The sequence below is a fragment of the Panthera uncia genome (genome assembly GCF_023721935.1).
Source record: "Panthera uncia isolate 11264 chromosome C1 unlocalized genomic scaffold, Puncia_PCG_1.0 HiC_scaffold_3, whole genome shotgun sequence".
Classification (NCBI taxonomy): Eukaryota; Metazoa; Chordata; class Mammalia; order Carnivora; family Felidae; genus Panthera; species Panthera uncia.
Genome location: NW_026057584.1, coordinates 18601842 through 18621829, shown reverse-complemented (window position 1 = coordinate 18621829; position 19988 = coordinate 18601842). Strand labels below are relative to the sequence as shown.

Genomic DNA, 19988 nt, shown 5'->3' with positions numbered 1-19988 from the left:
GAGAAAATCTCAACCATGCCCAGCTCGGAGCCTGACTCAGAGCTCATTTCTCATGATCCTGAAATCATGATCTGAGCTTAAATCAAGAGTCAGACGCTCAACTGACTGAGCCACCCAGGCGCAGGGAACTTGCTCAAGGTCACACAGCTGGTGAGAGTGCTTGGTGGGAGCTGGGGTGTGAACTCTCAAAGCTGACTCCAGGGCCTGTGTGGTCTCTCACCTCACTACTACCTGGGTTCTTCCAGACACTGTGTGCTGGTGGCCTTGGCCCAAATTTGGTCCCACAAATGGTCTATAAGGCCCTAGACCAGGGAATGATGCTCTGCTAGTTTGGGCCCCAGCCTGTGTCCCCCTCCAGACTGCTGCTCAGATCTCAAGGAGTACCCTTCCTCATGCCTTAATGACACCCCACCCATTTGGCCCCAAATACAGCTGCTCCAAACCACCTCCCAGCCATCTCACGGCTTTGGGGACCGTGGAGGGAGAGTGGACTTGCCCCTTGAAACTCTGGTTCAAGTTCCAGCTCTGCACCTCCTAATTTACAATCTTAGTAAATGACTTTTTCTGCTCTAAGTCTCAATTCTTCTTTGTAAAATGGGAGTTATGACAGGGGTAACTGTCACACCTACTTAGAAGGCAGGGGAGGTGATTACAGATTGAATGGGAGGGTGCACACGGTAAGCCTGGCCCCTCACAGGCAAGAGTAACAGATGGTGGTGAAAGCAAGGATGACCTTGGATGTCCTTGGAGATGGCCCACCATAGTCCACATAGACTTCCCCCAGTGTGTTTATTAGCTGGGGGTGGGAGGAGCATGTAGATAGGAGCATGGGTCCCTCTTCCCTTGAATCCCAGCAATTTCCTTCCCTCGGGCCCCCAGCAGTGGGGCAGGGCACTCACAAGGCTCTCACTGGGCTGGATAAGTCCCCTAGTGGGATGGACGGCCAGCATCTTCCGGTGTTGCTGGGAAACCCTCCATTCAAACTCCAGCGGCAGACGCGAGGGGTTGCGGAAGGTGAAGAGGCTGCTGGAGGAGGAGCCCACCCAGGTGGGCTTGAAGAACACGCTCTTACAGGTGTCCAGCTTCAGATGTAGGGGCTCCTCCCGGCTCTGCATGCTTACCTCCTGGGGCCGGAGGAGGGAGAGAAGAGCTCTGACCTCACCTGGCTCCCCCAAATGTTCAAGAAGCCAGGGTGGGCAGCTTTTCCCCCTTGGAGAGGGCAGCAAAAGGCCCTCCTCCAGTCTGGGCATAGACAGCTTCTGTCAAAGCCGAGTTGGCAGTGTCTGACCCAGGAGATGGCTCTTAAAAAGAATTCGGAGACCAAGAGAGGATGTGCAGACCATTCCATGGGCCAGATGGGGCCACCACCCTGACCCCTTTCCCTGGCCCCGCCCCAAACACCCTTCTACTGTCTGCAGATATGAGTCTTGTATTGCCCCCACTTATTCCTTTGGGACATCTGCACCCCTTTTCTTGTTCCAGACACCTTGAGGTGGATATGCTGGGCCCTGGGGTTAGGAGAGCTGTTCACAGATGTGGCCAAGGTGCCCTCTCCCTGTTATGGCACTTCCTGGGAGAGGAGCAGCCCCCTGACTACTTTAGGGGAGCTTTAGAGGTCAACCCCAGAATTTGGCTTTGAAAAGGGAAGCCCCAGACTATGGCTCGCTCCTCAGGACCCAGTCCCCTAGCTCTGCCTTTTACCTTGATATACTGGGGACAAAAGTTGAACTGCAAGTAGAAAATGTGTTGCTTCCAAGCGTTGCCCTTCGGGTAGGTACAGATGAGGAAGATCTGGTGGGCTCCCGGGGCCACAAGGCCTGAACTGGGCCGCAAGGAGATGTCTGAGCTGCTTTGGGGGGCCAGGTTGAAGGTCAACAGCATGGAGCCTTTGTTGATCAAGAGCAGGCTGCGGTAGGAGGGTTCGCTGGGGGACACTGCAGGAAAGAGCTGGGGTGCGAGACAAGAGGGACCCACACTCAGATCTACGCACCCGCCTCCCTTACCCCACCGATATACACACTCAGGGAAGTCTATGTGGGCCTGTCTCCAAGGAGATCCAAGGCACCTCCACACATCCCAATCACTACCCTGGGAGCAGGGAATGGAGGGACACAGCTTGGCACCAAAAAATGCTTCTGTCCTCCAGAAACCTCTGGACAGTGAGATAGAATGGCCGTAGGAAGTGGGCCCAGGAAACACAGGCTTGAGATCTCCTCAAAGTTAAGTAGGTCTTTCATTTTAGGGTGCCCTCAAATCACCTTTTTTTTCTTCATGTTTATTTACTTATTTTTGAAAGAGAGAGAATCCCAAGCCTGATGTGGGGCTCGATCCCATGAACTGTGAGATCATGACCTGAGCCAAAATCAAGAATTGGACACTCAAGTGACTGAGCCACCCAGATGCCCTCAAATCATCCTTTGGAGAACTCACTTTCAGAGATCCTGGTCCAGAAACTGTGGGATAAACAGCCTTTTCTTTCTTTCTTTCTTTCTTTCTTTCTTTTTTTTCAATATATGAAGTTTATTGTCAAATTGGTTTCCATACAATACCCAGTGCTCATCCCAAAAGGTGCCCTCCTCAATACCCATCACCCACCCTCCCCTCCCTCCCATCCCCCATCAACCCTCAGTTTGTTCTCAGTTTTTAAGAGTCTTTTATGCTTTGGTTCTCTTCCACTCTAACCTCTTTTTTTTTTTCCTTCCTCTCCTCCATGAGATTCTGTTAAGTTTCTCAGGATCCACATAAGAGTGAAACCATATGGTATCTGTCTTTCTCTGTATGGCTTATTTCACTTAGCATAACACTCTCCAGTTCCATCCATGTTGCTACAAAGGGCCATATTTCATTCATTCTCATTGGCACATAGTACTCCATTGTGTATATAAACGACAATTTCTTTATTCATTCATCAGTTGATGGACATTTAGGCTCTTTCCATAATTTGGCCATTGTTGAGAGTGCTGCTATAAACATTGGGGTACAAGTGCCCCTATGCGTCAGTACTCCTGTATCCCTTGGGTAAATTCCTAGCAGTGCTATTGCTGGGTCATAGGGTAGGTCTATTTTTAATTTTTTGAGGAACCTCAACACTTAAATAGGCTTTTATAGATGATTCTCATCTAGGTGGCTGAGGGGAACCCCACTTTGAGAAAGGGAAGGCCCCAGAAATCCTGGCTTCCAAACATCTCTTAAGCACATAGGGTGTGGCCAGCTCCAGTCTACATAAAACACAAGGCCTGAAATTGCTGGCCAGGGTGGCCCATCCAGCTGGGGCAAAAGTGCACGTATGTGAGGCAGTGCAGGGGTGACACAGGCCCAAAATCTGGTGGATGGCAGTAAAGGCCACAAACTGCTGGGATGAACTGGCCAAGGGAAAGGGACAGGGGTCAGGGAGGGGAACCTCATGCAGTCAGGGAGGGATTTGAGCTGAACCTCGGAGGTGAAGTCAGTCGGGGGACTGGAGAGCAAATGTGCAGCTGGGGAGGGGGGGCAGGATCACCCCCTAGCACAGTGCCCCAAAGCAGCACCTTTCCAACAATATGAGGTGTGAAAGGGTAGGGGAGACAGATGAAAAGGGCAACAAAGGTAAGGGAAGCTGGGAAGAGGTGTCGAAGGAACTTGGCCGTCTGGTTCCAAGGTCTGTGCTTTTAAACCATCTGTCATCTGGCTGCCCAGGTCATACAGGGCCTCCAAAAGCCCTTCAGAGAGGCCTGGGAATTATGACTCAGGAAGCTGAGGGACCAACTCTGTGACCCTCACTGGCCTCCCAATGTCCAAGGGCAGGGGCTCATGGTGTGAGTGGCCATACCCCTAGCAGGTGCTCAGTAAACAAGCACAGACAAATGAAAGAGCTAGAGAATTTTAAACCTCAGCATGAGAGGCCCAGGGAGTATCTCAGATGGATCAGGGAGGGGACCAGTGGTCCAAGCCCCAGTCCTCCATGCCCAGAGCCCCAGGGGCTAGTGGTGGGGGAGGTTGAGATGGCCCCGGAGGGTGCTGGGATGTTTCTCAGGGCATCAGAGTGCAGAGATGGCCAAAGCAGAAGCCGAGCTCCCCTGTCCCACCTCCCACTGCTACTGGGGCCACGCTCACCTTGGGGGCGTCCAGAGAATATTGAGGGATGTGGGGCTCCAAGGCAGCAAAATAGCTATGGCCTCGTGTGCGGAGGGTCAGGCACCAGGAGGGGCACACGGTACAGTCCTCCTCGATGTTATGGTAGTTCTGGAGGACCTGCAGGGGGGTGGACCCAAGGATAAGCTCAGAATTCCTGTGTCTGACCCTGTGGGGTCCCCTAGCTCCTCCTCTGCACTGCAGGAGTCCCACATTGGGCACAGAGAGAGGGGTTCCCTGGGAAGGCAGTGCAGAGAACAACCATCCTGACAGTTCCAACTGCAGCGTGCCAGGCCCACGCTGAGCACTCAGCAAATATGCTCTTTAATAACCACAACAGCACAAGGACAAGGCTGGGGCTGGGATGTGAGAACAGCATTCATCCTGCAGGAATGTGCCTGGAGAAGCGCTGGCCAATCAAAATAGAACATGAGCCACAAATGCAAGCCGCAAACGTAATGTTACATGTTCTAGCAGCCACGTTAACAAAGTGAAACACGGGAAATTAATTTCAGGGATATGTTTTATTTACCCTAATAGATCCAAAATCTTATCATTTCAACATATAGTCAATATCTAAGTGACGCATGAGCTACTTCACACTCTTTTCGTGCTAAGTCTTTGAAGGCCTGTCTTACGACATATGTCAGTTTGGACTAGTCACACTTCAGGTGTTCGGTAGCCACATGTGGCTGGTGGTTGCCCTATCAGACAGTGCAGGCTATAAAGCCAGCAGCCTAAAAATCTGGAGGGCTCAGCCTTGGCAAAGCCAGGTGTCCACAGCCTTATGCCTACAAAACTCTGCATTTTCCCACTGCCAAGATATTAGAATGGAGGCAATTAAAGACTAAGCTTTGGAAGTCCTTCTCAAAAGTTCGGATATGGCCCCAAATTTTTAGATGAAAAGACCAGGGCTCGGGGACATTAAAGGACTTGCCCAGGGTCACATAGCTGGTAAGGGACTCTACTTTTCTCTCGGCCCCAGCACCTGGACTCTGGGAAAGAACAGCAGGGTGGGCAGAGCCAACAAGGAAAGGAAAAAGCAGGACCAGAGATGAAGAGGGTGCGACCAGCATCTGGGACCAAGAGGCTGGGCTGGGCACAGCCTGTGGTCTGAGTTCCCCAGCCAAAGGAAGTTGTGCTAGAAGCCCCTCCCCCTGACACACACCTAATTACCCAGCACCCCTGACTCAGTGCCCCAGACCTGGTTCCTCCTGCCCATGGGTCTTTGGATGGACCACCTCCTAACGAGCCCTAGGGAGATGCTCCTTGTATGCCAAATTTTCCCAAGAGGCTTCACCCCAGCTGGGTGCTCCCTCTGGAGTGAGTGGGAGGCCACATATAAGTGAGACATAATCAGATGGGCTAAGAAGCCCCTTGGCCAAGGCAAGCCCATGAGCCCGGGAGAAGGCAAACCAGTAAGGACCACTATCCAGCCAAAGAGGAGCTTGGCACAGAGAGGATGGATCTCACAGCAGCACCTCCCCCTCCAACCCCACCCTGCTGTTCAGGTTCCAGGGAAGAGAGGCAGCCCTCCCCACCCCCATCTCGTCTCCCTGCACACACCTTATAGACAGCGAAGGCCTCCAGCTCCACAGCGTACAGGCAGTTAGGGTAAGGCGGATGGAAGTGCAGGCGCATGGCCATGGACTTGAGTGGGGGCACATCACAGGTGTCTGGGGTCACCCAGAAGGGGCAGTCAGACCTCCGTGTCCAGACCACTGTGATCTTGCCTTTGGTGTGGTTCATCAGGCACAGGGGGACAGGTTTGGGGTCCCCGGGCCCAGGGCAGGCACCGAAATCCGCATCAGTGGGCTCTATGCTGACAGGTGGAGGGAAGATGGCTATGTCGCTGGTACCATCGAAGAAGTACTCATTCATGGGGGAGATCAGAGGATACTGTGGGGCTGACACGTTCTCCGGGGCCTGTGTGTGGAGAGACAGGTGAGCAGGGGCCCAACTGCCACTCCTCTCGCCACTGCTCCTCATCCACACGCCCCTTCCTGGAAAAGGCTACAAGGGCTCCACACAAACAATCCCCAACTACTGATGGCACCCACAGGGCTCTGGGGGCACAGGGTTTCCCAAGAGTTTCTAGAGAAGGGGGCATGAACCTGGGGAGGGTAGCCTGTCTGTGGGGAGCCCCAAAGGGTCCATCAAACCTCAGTAGGAATCAGGAGGGCCCCATTCTTATCCTGCTCCAGCTTCTTCTCCCTCAGCATGGTGCCCAGGATGTCCGGAGGGTAGAGCGTCAGGCCCCGCGCCAGGTGTGTGCGGTACCAAGCAAGGTGCTGAGGTCTCAGGATGGCTGGCTTGGTGCTGTCCGAGTGGCAGGTCCCAATCAGGTCCAGGAAGAGTGGGTCCTGTGACATGTGTCTGGGTGAGGCTGGATTTCAGCCCCCACTCACCACCTTGGCCAGGAGTCAGCTGGTCAGGGCACAATTTGTATGACTTTCCCCAGGGCCCTGAGTTGGGTCCTCACTTCAAGGCTCTCTGCCCCGCACATGCTGTGAGGGTGAATCCAGTCTCCCCTCTCTCTTCCCAGCCTATTAGCAGCAGCAGCAGCAGCAGCAGCAGCAAAGCCTTCGGCCTGGCAGTCGTCAGGGTGAGACTGGCATACCTGCCTGGCTCTGAGTGAGCCTTCGTGTGACCCTGGCCAAGCTCTGGCTCCAAAAGCCAGGCTGAGGCCCTGGAGAGATGATCCAAGCAGAAGTTCCGGAATACAGGGCCGTGATCACCAAGCATTGTCTTCATCACTGGGCCTCAGGTTGCCTCCTCCAGCTCCCAGCAGAGCCCCTCCTCCCTCCCTCCCCCACCGCTCACCTGGTGGTGGATGAGACAGGCCACTCGCCGAGAGTAGATGGTGGGGTGAGTGGGCTGGAAGCTACAGTGCAAGGTCATGCGGGCCTTGCCCACCAGGGTCCCAAAGGCAGGTCTGATGTCGAAGACACTCTCTTGGCAGTCAATGGCAAACTGGAAGTAGGCTGTGCAGTCTGACTTGTTCTCAACCCACAGGGTCTGCTCCAAGGTCTCCCCGAGGTTGACCCAGCCGAAGTTGACGCAGCAGTGCTGCAGGGACACCTCAGGGCCTGGGCATAGGAGATGGGGCTCTTGTGAGCAGGCCCTGCCACCTGTGTGGGGCTGGGGCATCAGCCTCCTGGAGGATGTCTCAGAAAGGGTCCCTCTGGTGGAAGGCAGTGCTGCCTGGAGACAGAAGGCTGGGCTGGAAAGGCCCAGAACCCCAGCAACCTGAGCTGACCTCCAAGTCACCAGGGATGACAGGGGGAACCTGATCTCCAGGTGTCCAAAACTGATTCTGCATGGAGCCCACCAGGGGGCACCAGACACCCAGGCTGAAGGGCAAGGAGGCGTCACACCCTTAAAAGCTGGCAAAGAGCCCTGCTCTGCCCTAAAGGCTGGCTGCTCTGGTCCCCAGAGGCCGGGCAGCATTCTAGGGTTGCCAGTACCTCTACAGAAACCGACGACTTTGAGCAATGTGTGGGAGGCACAGCCAGAGGGCATGATGGACAAGTAGTCAATAGTTCTGATGTCCAAGGTCTCGGGGTGAAAGAACACCGACACGAATTTCTTCTCTCCCGGAGGCACAATGCCATTGGTAGTGGGGCAGGAGAAGGTGTGATCTTTGGCCAGCATGTCTGGGGCCACTTCGATCCTGAAGGGGGCGCTCACCTGTGGGGCCAGGCGGGGGCAGGAAGGGTGAGGTCACAGAGTGAGGCAGTTGTCCTTGCCGAGGTGCCCAGCTGAGGGGGTGAGGGCAGTTGAAGTCCAGCCTATGCCCCTCTTGTCAGTTTGAGCATGAAGCCACCTCCATCAGGAGGAAGGAGGAGACCAAGCTGTGTGCCCTGCACCGGGACTGCCTGGGGACACTCTTTTCTTTCCCAAAGGTATCATAAAGGCTGGCTGTGGTCCTAGGGTTAGGACAATCTTAGGGCTGCTCTTAGAGTTGCTCTGGGGGTGGTCAAGGGATACTCCAGCCCAACCCCCAGCTGAGAAGGGAGGAGGACACCAGCTGACACCTGCTGACACATGTGTGTATCAACAGACGTGGTTCACGCGAGGCTTGGGGCCAAAGGTATGGACAGGAAGAGGGCATTTTGTAAAGGGGGTGGGTTTTAGGAGCAGCCAGCCCTGTGGTCTGCCCCCTCCTTATACACAGGACATTCCCTCCCCCCCTTATACACAGGACACCCCCTCCGCCCCTTATACACAGGACACCTCCTCCAGTCCCTTATACACGGGATGCCCCCTCCTCCCCCTTATACACAGGACGCCTACCACGCGTACCATGGAAGGGTTATAGAGCTTGATCTGTCTCTCAGCAGTGCAGCCCACAGCAACAGAGCCGAAGTGCAACACTTTCTGGAAACCTTCAGCATCCCGGTCCTCTGGTCGCTTCTGCTTTATGCTCACCAGCAGCTGGGCACATTTGGCTGGGACGGAGATGAGACAGTCTTGGGAAGAAATCCACCTGGGGCCTCTGTGGCCCCACCTGAACAGCCCCTCGAAGAAGGTAGGTGTGCCCAGGGAAACACTGGTCTGCCACACCAAGGAAGGCAAAGCGAAGACAGAGCCTGCAGGGCTGGGGGAGAGTGGGGAACTGGTGGAGGACAGGCCGGCAGGGGAGGTGGAGGGGGCACACTGAGGCTTTGAGAACCAGGACGGGCAGCAGGTGGGCTCTGGGGACAGGTGGGAAGTCGGGCCTCACCCACGGCCTGCAGCTGGATGCTTCTTTTCTGCTTGCTGCCTTCTCCATACCAGCATGTGGCCTGAACTTCATAGATGGTGGCCATAAGGGGATGAAAGGTCACCTTGATGCAAGAGGCCTGGCCTGGCTCCAGCAGCCCCGTGGTGGGCAGTATCTGGAACGGGCTGGGGAACTCCCAGGTGAAGAAGGTGGGCAAGTCCCTGGAGGGGGTGTAGATCAGGGTCACTGAGCTCATTCTGTCTGCTGCCCCTACTTCAGAAAGGTGGTGATGCTGGGCCCCACCGTCTCTCCCCCTCCCCCTTCCCCCATCAGCTCCCTGGGACCCTCCTCACAGCACTCACACTCCCTGCCTCGGAGCCTCAGCCGCTCCCCTTACCCCACATTTTCCAGGCAGAACCAGGCCTCAGTCATGTCCCCCACGGCACAAGTGGGCAACTGCAAGGATCGTGGGCAGGTCAGACTGTGGCAAGGCAGGGTGGCCCTCAGGTCCACACAGAACATCCCCTCTGCTTTCTCAAACCACAGCTGGTCCACGTACTCCTTCTGCAGGTGGGGTGGGAGGAGGTGGGGGGAGCAGGCAGTCACTGATCGGTGGTACCTACATGGTATTCAGGGACCACACATCCCGCCCCAGCTCTTGGCCATGCCCCCAACACAGTCACTGAGGGGTGGGCTGGGCCATGACCCTCGCTTTTTGTCTTGAAGGAAAGCCGGTTGCCTGTCCTTCAACACTGCCCTAGTCTCAGAGATATGGGGCCTTTTTGGTGAGGAACAAAGTATTTGGGGGAGTGTTTTGGGCTAAGGAATCTAGGGCTTTCTTGTGGCTAATACAGTAGCACAAATTTTAGCCCCCAACATCCAACTGGGAACCCCCCTCAGTTTAGTGAGTTTATAGTCTGAGCCTCTCCAGGGCTTCACTAGCTGGAGTTTTTGCTATAGCTGGCAGGATGTGTGTGTGTGTGTGTGTGTGTGTGTGTGTGTATGCGCACATGCACGCACACACGCACAGGTGCAAGGGGGGCGGGGTGCTCCTTGCTGCTCTGCCCTGCTCCCTCTTCCAAGGTCATCGTGCCTGTGTCCCTCCCTGCCCGTGCCCTCCAAGTGGCAAACCTTACCTCCTCCAGAGGCCGAAAAATAATGGGGAGCGTGAAGGTTATGCCCGGGCTCAGCAAGATGGGCTGGGGGATGACTGTGAAGAAGAACTTGGTCTTGGGGGACCTGCAGGAGAGAGCCAGGGCTTAAGCACTTCGGGATCAGGGCCCAGAAAACAAGAAAAATCCATGAGCACCGAGCTGGGGGAAACCAAGGCTGAGAACAGACCTATCAGGATGCCTTTCTTTTTTATTTATTTATTTATTTATTTATTTATTTATTTATTTTTGGGACAGAGAGAGACAGAGCATGAATGGGGGAGGGGCAGAGAGAGAGGGAGACACAGAATCGGAAACAGGCTCCAGGCTCCGAGCCATCAGCCCAGAGCCTGACGCGGGGCTCGAACTCACGGACCGCGAGATCGTGACCTGGCTGAAGTCGGACGCTTAACCGACTGCGCCACCCAGGCGCCCCACAGGATGCCTTTCAAACAGACCTAGGCAAGGCCGGAGAGTTCCAGTGTGGGGCAAAACCACAGACATTGCAAACTTCAAAACTATTCATAGGAAGATGATACTGCCAATAACTCTATACCAATAAATGTTAAAGTTTAGAGCCAATAAGCCCATTTCTAGGGAAGTATAAATTACCAAAACTGACTCAAGAATTAGACAATAAATTTTATGGCCACCCTACCTAAAATCATCAAAACCAGTGAATAAGTAGCAAAAAATCTTCCCACAGAGAAAACACTAGGCTGGATGGCTTCACAGCAAGTCCTACCAAACATCTGATTAAAAAAAATCCCAGCCTTTGGGACGCTTGGGTGACTCAGTAGGTTGAATGTCTGACTTTGGCTCAGGTCATGATCTCACGGTTCATGGGTTCGAGCTCCGTGTTGGGTTCTGTGCTGACAGCTCAGAGCCTTGAGCCTGCTTTGAATTCTGTGCCTCCCTCTCTCTCTGCCCCTCCCCTGCTCATGCTCTGTCTGTCTCTCTTGAAAATAAATAAACATCAAAAAATTTTAAAAAATGGGGCGCCTGGGTGGCTCAGTCGGTTGAGTGTCCGACTTCGGCTCAGGTCACGATCTCGCGGTCCGTGAGTTCGAGCCCCGCGTCAGGCTCTGGGCTGATGGCTCAGAGCCTGGAGCCTGCTTCCGATTCTGTGTCTCCCTCTCTCTCTGCCCCTCCTCCGTTCATGCTCTGTCTCTCTCTGCTCAAAAATAAATAAATGTTAAAAAAAAATTAAAAAAAAATTAAAAAAAATAATCCCAGCCTTATCTTCCCAGTAATATGAAATGTGGCAACACACTCCCCTACATAGTCTATGAATCTGACTTGATGTAACTTTGGTATGTTGGTAACTTTATTACCCAAACCTGGCAAAGGCAAGAGAAGAATGGAAAATTACAGGCCTATCCCAAAACAAAAGGAGAGAACCAAACGAATTCAGCAACGTTTAGAAAGAATACTCAAGTATGACAAAGGTGAGCTTACACCAGGAACACACAGTTGGTTTAACAGAGAAAATCAATTAATGTAACCCACCAGGTTAACAAATTAAGAGAGAAAAAATAAAAAGATAATTTCAATAAAGGAAAATAATAGACAGCCTTCAAGGTGTTATGAGAGAAACTCTTAGCAACTCAGGAATAGAAGGGAACGCCCTTAACCTGATGAAATCTTAAAAAATAAAAAACCAAAAACAAAACAAAACAAAAAACTACAGGAAACATCCAAACAAATAGTGACACACTGGAATTTTTCACTTTGAGATCACAAACGAAACAAGGATAAACATCAGTGGTGGAAGAGATCATCAGGGAAAGTGTGAACTTTTCACTAAATGGCTTGGAGATACTTGGCCATTTGTTTGAGGGAAAGCGTTATCGTACAACCATTCACAAAAATTAATTCTGTATAGCTAAAAGGCAAATGTGAAAGGCAAAGCTATAGTCTTTAGAAGATACTATAGAAGACTGTCTTCATGACCTAGGTAGGTGGAGAGAAGGACTTCTTAAGCAAGATACAAAAAAAGCACAAACCATAAAAGAAAAAGATTGATTCTTTTGATTCCTTTGAAATGAAGTAATTCTATTCTTTGAATGACATGGTAAAGAGGAAAAGACAAGTCACAAGGTGGGAAAAGATATTTATAACACCTGACAAAGGATTGGTAGCCACCATAAGAACTTAAATAAAAAGGGGGGGTCGCCTGGGTGGCTCAGTTGGTTAAGCGTTCGACTTTGGCTCAGTTCATGATCTCATAGTCCATGAGTTCGAGCCCCGCGTCAGGCTCTGTGCTGACAGCTCAGAGCCTGGAGCCTGCTTCAGATTCTATGTCTCCCTCTCTCTCTGCCCCTCTCCTGCTCATGCTCTGTCTCTCTCTGTCTCAAAAATAAATAAAAAAACATTTTAAAAAACATTAAAAAAAAAAAAAAAGAGGTGCCTGGCTGGCTCAGTCCATAGAGCATGTGACTCTTGATCTCAGGGTTGCAAGTTCGAGCTCCACACTGGGGGTGGAGTTTACCTTAAAAAAAAAAGTCAATCTGATAGAAAAATAGGCACAGACTTTGACAGGAATTCCAAAAATGAAATGGTTGATAGCATATGAAAGACACTCAGCTGTATCAGTAAGCTGGAACATGCAAATTAGAACGACAAAAAATTACTGTTATTAGCAAAACTTTTAAATTCTGGCAATAACAATTGTTGGTAAGAAAAGTGGAGGAATGGGAATTCATGCATGGTTGGCATGGATATAAATAGAAATATATTTTGGAGAATAGTTCGGCTTATCTATAAAAGCAAACATGTACATGTCCCAGATCACAGCAATTCTACTTCTGTGTATCTACCCTAGAAAAAACTCTTGCAAGTGAAGATCTATACATGAATGTTGACAACAGTCTCAAACCAAAAACAACCCAAACATCCCTCAACAGAAGAACGGATGAGGGCATCTGGGCGGCTCAGTCAGTTGAGCATCCAACTTTGGCTCAGGTCATGATCTCACAGTTTGTGGGTTCCAGCCCCAAATCGGGCTCTGTGCTGACAGCTCAGAGCCTGGAGCCTGCTTCAGATTCTACGTGTGTCTCTCTCTGTCCCTTTCCTGGTCACACGCCCTGTCTCTCAAAAATAAATAAATAAACATTAAAAAAAAAAATACAACCCAGGGGCACCTGGGTGGCTCGGTTGAGCATCCAACTTCAGCTCAGGTTATGGTCTCGCGGTTCATGAGTTCGAGCCCCACGTCAGGCTCTATGCTAACAAACAGCTCAGAGCCTGGAGGCTGCTTCAGATTCTGTCTCCCTCTCTCTCTCTCCCCCTCCCCTGCTCATGCTCTGTCTCTCTCTCTCTCAAAAATAAATGAAGGTTTGAAAAAAAATTTTTTTTAAAAACAGAAGAATGGATGAATATACTACAATATAGGGATATTATCCTGCAGTGAAAAAGATGAACTATAGTTGCATGCACATGAGTCTTAAAAACATAACAGAACAAAAATAAAAGACATATATAAAAGACAGATATATACCCTATTATTCCACTTATGTCAAGTTCATAAGAAGGCAAAATTAAATGATATCATTTAGGGATGGAAATGTAGGTGGTAAATCCATTTGAGAAAAGCAAGAAAATCATTATCACTAAGTCCAATCATGGTCACCTTTATGGGTAGGGAAGGTGTTCCAGTACGGATGTGACACGACATGGGAGGTGAGCTTCAGACACATTACTCTTATTGATTTGGTCCCATGGGTTCCCCTTTCAATAATTATTCAAACTGTGCATGTTTTATATACCCTTTTCTAATTTTATATGATAGTTTTAAAGGTTTTTGTTTTTGTTTTTGTTTTTTTCAAAAGAGCGACTGTTTGAGGGGCTTGAGGACTCAGGGGCTGGGTCTCTGATCCCTCATTCTGATACCTGTACTTCATCTTCTGGATTTTCAAGGATAGATTTTTCAGAGTCAGGTTCTTGGTGACCTCCTTCCCCAGTGCCCAGCCTTTCCATTGCAGCTCCTCAGCCACCTCGATGCCCCAGATGACCCTCTTCTTCACTTTGTCTTGCTTCTTTGGGATGCATATTTGGGTGCCCGTGAAGCTGGCAGGCTGTGCAGTTGGCAGGGAAAAGGGGGAGAAAAAGGATGCATTAACCAGGTAAGATTCAAATACCCAGAGAACAGATAAAGATTTCCCATATCTGGAAAGTGAGGACTTACACCACTGCTGGCTCTTGGGGGATGGTCTGGAGACAGAAGGTGAGGGGCAGGCAGGCCTTGGAGTGAGGTATTACCATTTCTGAAATCACTACAATGCTTTTTCAACTAGATTCTCTGTGACCCTGCCCCTGAAGCCTTCCCTGGACCATTCCATCCAGCACTGAGCGATCTTGGCTGGTCTGTTCTGTTCCTCCATGCACCCAAAGATACCACGCCCTTCGGGTACTGCCTTTTCCTTTCCTTCCTTCCCATCCTGCCCTTTCACTATGGAAGCCTCTCCTAGCTGGGGTGGTCTATCCCAGGCACTTTTTGAGACCACAAGGATACGCCACCACTCCCTCTTCCTGTCCCTCAACTGGCTGATGGAGCAGGGGAATGAGTAAATTTGCCTGAAACAAGCCCTCACCCCCCACCCTGATGTGGGGGCCACTCCCAAGCACAGCTCCTGATGATGCTAGAGGTGCAGTGTGCCAACACTTCCCATCTATAATGGAAAATCCTTCATGACCTGATCCCTAGGAGGGTGGAGGAGGATGCAGGGGGAAAGGCAAGGAGAAGGGAAGATGAACCAGTATCTCTTCCTACCCCAGCCATGGCTATGAACACTCCACTCATGGCCATTTTATTTTATGTTTGGCCAAGCATTGCTTCTATGTTGTTACTTAAGGTAGAGATATATTCATCTATTTGACAAATATTTATTGACGACATATTATGTGCCAGACACTATGCTAGGTGCCAAGACAAGAGCGAACAAGACGGATACATCTCTTCTCTGTTGGAGCTTACACTCTCGGTTTAAGTAGGTACGGAGAGTGTCACATGGCCAATATAGTATTTCCTTTCCTGGTTCGCCCACAGGGGAAAGGTGACATGGGTGGGCAAGGGCAATTTATTATAAATATTGGTTGGTGCATGAGTCAGGGTCAGGAAAACAGAAGCCACTTTGGGTGTTTGAAACAAGGAATTTAATGCACAGCCAAGGCATAGTGAAGTCACTCAGAAGCTGGCAGCATCAGGAAGTCGCTGCCACACTAGGTTAGGGGAGGTGGTGGGCTTCTCAGAGCCCTGAGGCCTGTCTGGTGGGGGCTGGAGTCATGGGGAAGTGCAGCTTCTGATGGAAATACTGTCGGAAAAGTAGAGATGGAGGGAAAGAAATACCCTGGCTTCTCCCTTCCTCCCCATTTCCAATCTCCTGCCCACACAGAGCAGAGTGGGGAAGGGCAGTGAGTGAATTTGGGGCAAATAGGCCCAGAATGGCACAGGTGGAGGGGTGAGGTGACTCCCAGTCCTCGGGAAGGCAAATGCAAGCACCATCTCACCTAAGGAGGCATGAGAATCCACACATAACACAGACACACGCTGCACCAAACACACTCCTACCCCATAGGCACCCTGTGGGACAACTGCCCCCTACCCCTGCCATGTCACACAGAGACAGTCCTGAGAGCTGCAAAAAGTCAGCCACATCCACATATTGGCCAAACACTTGGTCCTAGGGATCAGGACCAGAAGAACTTTCTGAGGGAAGAGAAAACCGCTGGCTACTCTCTCAGCTCTGATGGGTACCTCCCTAGAGTTCTTCACACACACACTCCCATTCCCCACAACCACCTCTCCAGTCGGCTTGGTGCCCAATCTATGCAGGAGAGTCAGGTCCTTGCAGATTCCTACCCCCCTGCCCTGCCACCTCTCCCCGGCCCTGCTGCCCCTGCCCCGCCCACCCAGAACATGTCCTCACGTGGGCACTGGTGTTGCTGCTACTGCAGGCACTCAGGGCCGCGCTGCTGCCAGTGATGGTGGGGATGGCCATGGTGCTGGTACTCAGGCAGGACCCGGAGTTCATGGTGTAGTCACCACTGTCCCTGGTCCTCGTCAGGGGGCTTGGGGCTGCCTGGATGAGCATCACACACCTGGAACACAAGTCCAAGGGGAGCACTCTGGCTAAACCAGGAGTTCTTGCCAATTTGGAGCTAGGAAAAGACCACAGGGGAGACAGGAGGGACATGAAAAAGAGGCTGATGGAGTAGACTTGCCGTGGCCATCATTATGAAGAAGGGCCGGCTTGCCGGCTTTGGAACCAAGGTATGAGTGACACCATGAGGAATGAGCCTGAACACAAGATCCAGCGCTTTGCCCAGGAGCCTAGAAATTCATCATGCAGGAAAGGGACTTGGGGATGAGGCCCGTGCAGCTCTGCCTGCCATGGCCACACTTGGCATTTCTCAGTCAGTCCCCAGTGAGTGTGACTAAAGCATTCGCATTACCTTTATCTGGATTTTGCTCTCTGCTTGTTGCTTCTGAACGTGACTTGCCTCCTGTGAGGAGGGGCAAAGAAGAGGTAAATGAGACTGGATCGTTCTTGGTCTTTGGGGTTTCCTCCATCAGTATGCAACCTGTAGTCCAAGTTTAAAGTAAGCATTCACTGAAATAATCACTCAATCCAAGGATAAGTGAATCAACCTCTAGAGCAGAGGGATCCCTGGATAGACTGCAGCTGGAAATTATATGCAAATATATGTGAGTGTTATATGCAAATCATATGCAAAATGTCATGTATCTGGAGAAGTGCTCTTTTCCAGGGAGAGAATCCACAGCTTTCACGGAATACTCAGAGGGTGTTTGGCCCTGCTCTAGGAGACACATATGGAGCCTAAACTCCAAATCCCCTCTTCCTTTAGCAGACCTCCTTCAGCATACACACCCAGGTGTGGCTCCCATATTGGACAGCATCAATTTAATATCTTTTTGAGCATATATATATATTTTTTTCAGACTCCACAGTGTCCTTCCCTACTTCTTTGAATAACAATCTCAAAAATGGTAACAACTTCTACTGACATTCACTGAGAACTTATGCGCCAAGCAGTGTTGTAAGGCCTTCTCATGAATTTTAATCTTTACGTCATTTATGAGTAAATGTAAACTGTCTTTTATTTGGCCTAAAATTACTTCTTTTCAAGGTGGGGGTTCAACTCCTTATTATAACATATTACACTTTAGTAAACAATGTTATGGTCACCCTTTAGACATTTATACAATTTCATCAGACACTCTCCATACTCTCCCCACCACCATCCAAAGCAAAAGATTCTGTTGACTCAGTTTTTCCTAACCAGCAACACCTCCAAACCTCTGCAGGAGAATATCTCATTCTCTCACTCACTCACTCATTCATTCATTCACTCACAAAACATTTACTGAGTGCCTGTTATGTACCAGTGCTAGGCAATGGACAGGCAAGACCCTTACCTTCAATTGTAAGGAGGACGGTTCAGGTGGAATCAAAGAAATGCAAGCTGGGGAGACAGGGAGGAGAGTCCCATTACTTTTCTGCTACTGGATGGCTTTGTAGTCCTGCCAGACTCATTAATGTCTGTGACCTCAGGGGATTCTATAGATAGTCACTGCCTTGGGGCTCTGAAAAAAGTCTCTAATCATCACATATAGAAGAAATTAGAGACAATGGGGTAGAAATCTGGTCCAGATCAGGTCTTAGGGCTTAGGGAAGTGAACGCTGATCTTGAAGCAAGGAAAGCTGGGTTCCAGCACCTGCTCAGGTTTGTTGAGATGGGCAAGTTTCTCAATCTCCTTGAGTCTCAGTCGTCTCACCTAATGGGGATTATCTTATTTCATAAAGTTGATGTGAACCTGGAATGAAATAGGGAATTTGAAAAAGCCCTAGACAAACCGATGTTACAATCATAATTACAATCGTAATTAACAATCATAACTTCCATACTAGCTTGAGCTACTCTTTCAAAAGACACACATCTGCAATCATCGTGAAGACACGGGCCAAGGTAGGGGTTGTTTTTAAATCCAATTTTTGAAACTTGAGGACTTAAAAACTATATATACATAAACTACATACATACATATACATATATATATATATGTATATGTATGTATGTGTGTGTATATATATATATATATATATATATCATCTCAGCTTCCTTTATCTGCTTCATTTCCAACCTAAACAATCTTAATATGATCAGTGGGAAAAGTGGTGGGTCGTCGTGTAGTGTGGAGTGGGAAAGAAATTGGTAAAATGAAGTGATCAAAATACTTAAAGCTGTTCCTCCTTTCTCTAAGAGATCCCAGGCTGATCTCGCCTCAGTCTCGGTCCCACAGGGGGTGTCTAAGGGACATGGAGGGGACCCCTGGCCACAACTTCCCAAAGGAGGCGGCCTTCCAGGACAGATACCTTCTTTGGCCGCTCGCGCTGTTCCCCTGGTCCTGGGACCAACTCTCAGAACTCACTCCGCCTCCATGTTGTCGTCTCCCTAGATACAGGACGCTCAAGGCACAGCGTTTCTTGGTATCCCAGGACAACGACGGCAAGCCGAATGAGTCAAGGCTCAAAGAAGGCGAAAGCGCAGTCCAATTTTAATGTTTACCTTATTTTTTATTTTCTGACTTTCCCTGCATAGTAGTCACCGCGCTTCTACCAATCGCAGCATGTAATGTATAGTCTCCAATTGTCGTGACATCCCTGCAATCCTGATTTAGTCGACGACCAAATTCATAGGAGGTAACTCCATTGGCTCCTCCCTGGAGTAGGAGCAATTCCAGTTCTTTCCGGACGCGCGATGGTGACATAGGGTCAGAATCTCAACCGGAACTTCAGTCTGTGATTGCGATTATTAACTTAAAAACACCCCGTAGTTATTTCTCATTTGTCTATTGCTTTACAACTGGATTCTTCTTGCCAGTGGGAGAGAATGTGTCCTATCCATTTCCTGCCGGTTTTTCCTCCTCCCAAGCACCAAGCTAACTCTTTTCTAGGGGTCTGGAAGTTAATGTATGAAGAAAGCATTGTTGTACTAAAGTGATTTTTGGAAGCCCATTTGTTGATTTGTCTGCATTTGCTTTGGGGAAAGTGTCTGTTAAATAACAAAAAGCCAAGGGAGTAAACTTTATTTTTTTTTAATTTTTAAAATGTTTATTTATTTTTGAGAGAGACAGAGACAGAGCTCCAGAGGCAGAGGGGCAGAGAGAGAAGGAGACACAGAATTAAAGCAGGCTCCAGGCTCTGAGCTGTCAGCACAGAGCTCGACGTGGGGCTTGAACTCACGAACCGTGAGATCATGACCTGAGACGAAGTCGGCCACGTAACCAACTGAGCCACCCAGGTGCCCCGGGAGTAAACTTTAAAGATCCACTTGGCTTTTTTAATCGATTCAAGAAGTGGGCAGCATCCCATAGACCAAATAGAGAGGAGCTCTGAGGAGTTGTGCAAAATGGAAGGTTTTTAAAGACAGGAGGGTGGGACAAGATGTTATTAGCAAAAAAAAAAAAAAAAAAAAAAAAAAAAAAAAAAAAAAAAGGACTGTTTCAGGCAAGATCACCTTCCCTTATGGGGAAGGACAAGGGGTCTTATTGCAAATTACTTCATCTTCCTTTGGGGGTTGAGGAAGGCACATGTGGCATGACATATTACCTCATTGGTGCTGACCAGAAAGTTCCTGTCTTACATGTTAGAACTACATTTCAGGGGGAGGTTGAAACTTGGCCTAAGTGACACCCATTTTGGTCCTGCGGTTTTCTTTTTCACAGAACTCATTTGCTGAAGACTTCTTAGGTGGGTGAGCTGAAAGCCTCAAAGTTCATTCATGGACAATTAAAGATGTTTCACTATCCAGGACAGTGATGGGGGGTGCGGTGTTAGAGGGAGAGACTTTAGTGAGTCTGGGGGGGGAACCCAGAAAATAAATTCTCATTTGGGAACGTTGGCATTTGCTTGTGAAAGTAAACAATGGACTAAGATTACAATGTGGCCCCAGTTGGCCTGGGAGATCACATGGCCAGAAGCTGGCTGAACTGGAGGGAA

General features: G+C 49.9%; 1 protein-coding gene across 1 annotated transcript in view; it reads right to left on the bottom strand.

Annotated features, from left to right (window-relative positions):
* CFAP65 (cilia and flagella associated protein 65) overlaps positions 1-18491 on the bottom strand; it is a 35970-nt gene extending 17479 nt beyond the window's left edge. Inside the window, exons 1-17 of the mRNA XM_049614864.1 lie at positions 18363-18491; positions 17705-17803; positions 17405-17451; positions 16420-16470; positions 15894-16065; positions 13858-14042; positions 9952-10054; positions 9213-9379; positions 8837-9036; positions 8416-8561; positions 7578-7800; positions 6934-7199; positions 6273-6473; positions 5677-6036; positions 4093-4230; positions 1702-1947; positions 900-1124 (exon numbers count right to left, since the gene is read on the bottom strand). Of these exons, the coding sequence (XP_049470821.1) occupies positions 900-1124; positions 1702-1947; positions 4093-4230; positions 5677-6036; positions 6273-6473; positions 6934-7199; positions 7578-7800; positions 8416-8561; positions 8837-9036; positions 9213-9379; positions 9952-10054; positions 13858-14042; positions 15894-16058 (2625 nt within the window). The 5' untranslated portion in view covers positions 16059-16065; positions 16420-16470; positions 17405-17451; positions 17705-17803; positions 18363-18491. The remainder of the gene's footprint in view (positions 1-899; positions 1125-1701; positions 1948-4092; positions 4231-5676; positions 6037-6272; positions 6474-6933; positions 7200-7577; positions 7801-8415; positions 8562-8836; positions 9037-9212; positions 9380-9951; positions 10055-13857; positions 14043-15893; positions 16066-16419; positions 16471-17404; positions 17452-17704; positions 17804-18362) is intronic.
* Between the last annotated feature and the right edge of the window lie 1497 nt (positions 18492-19988).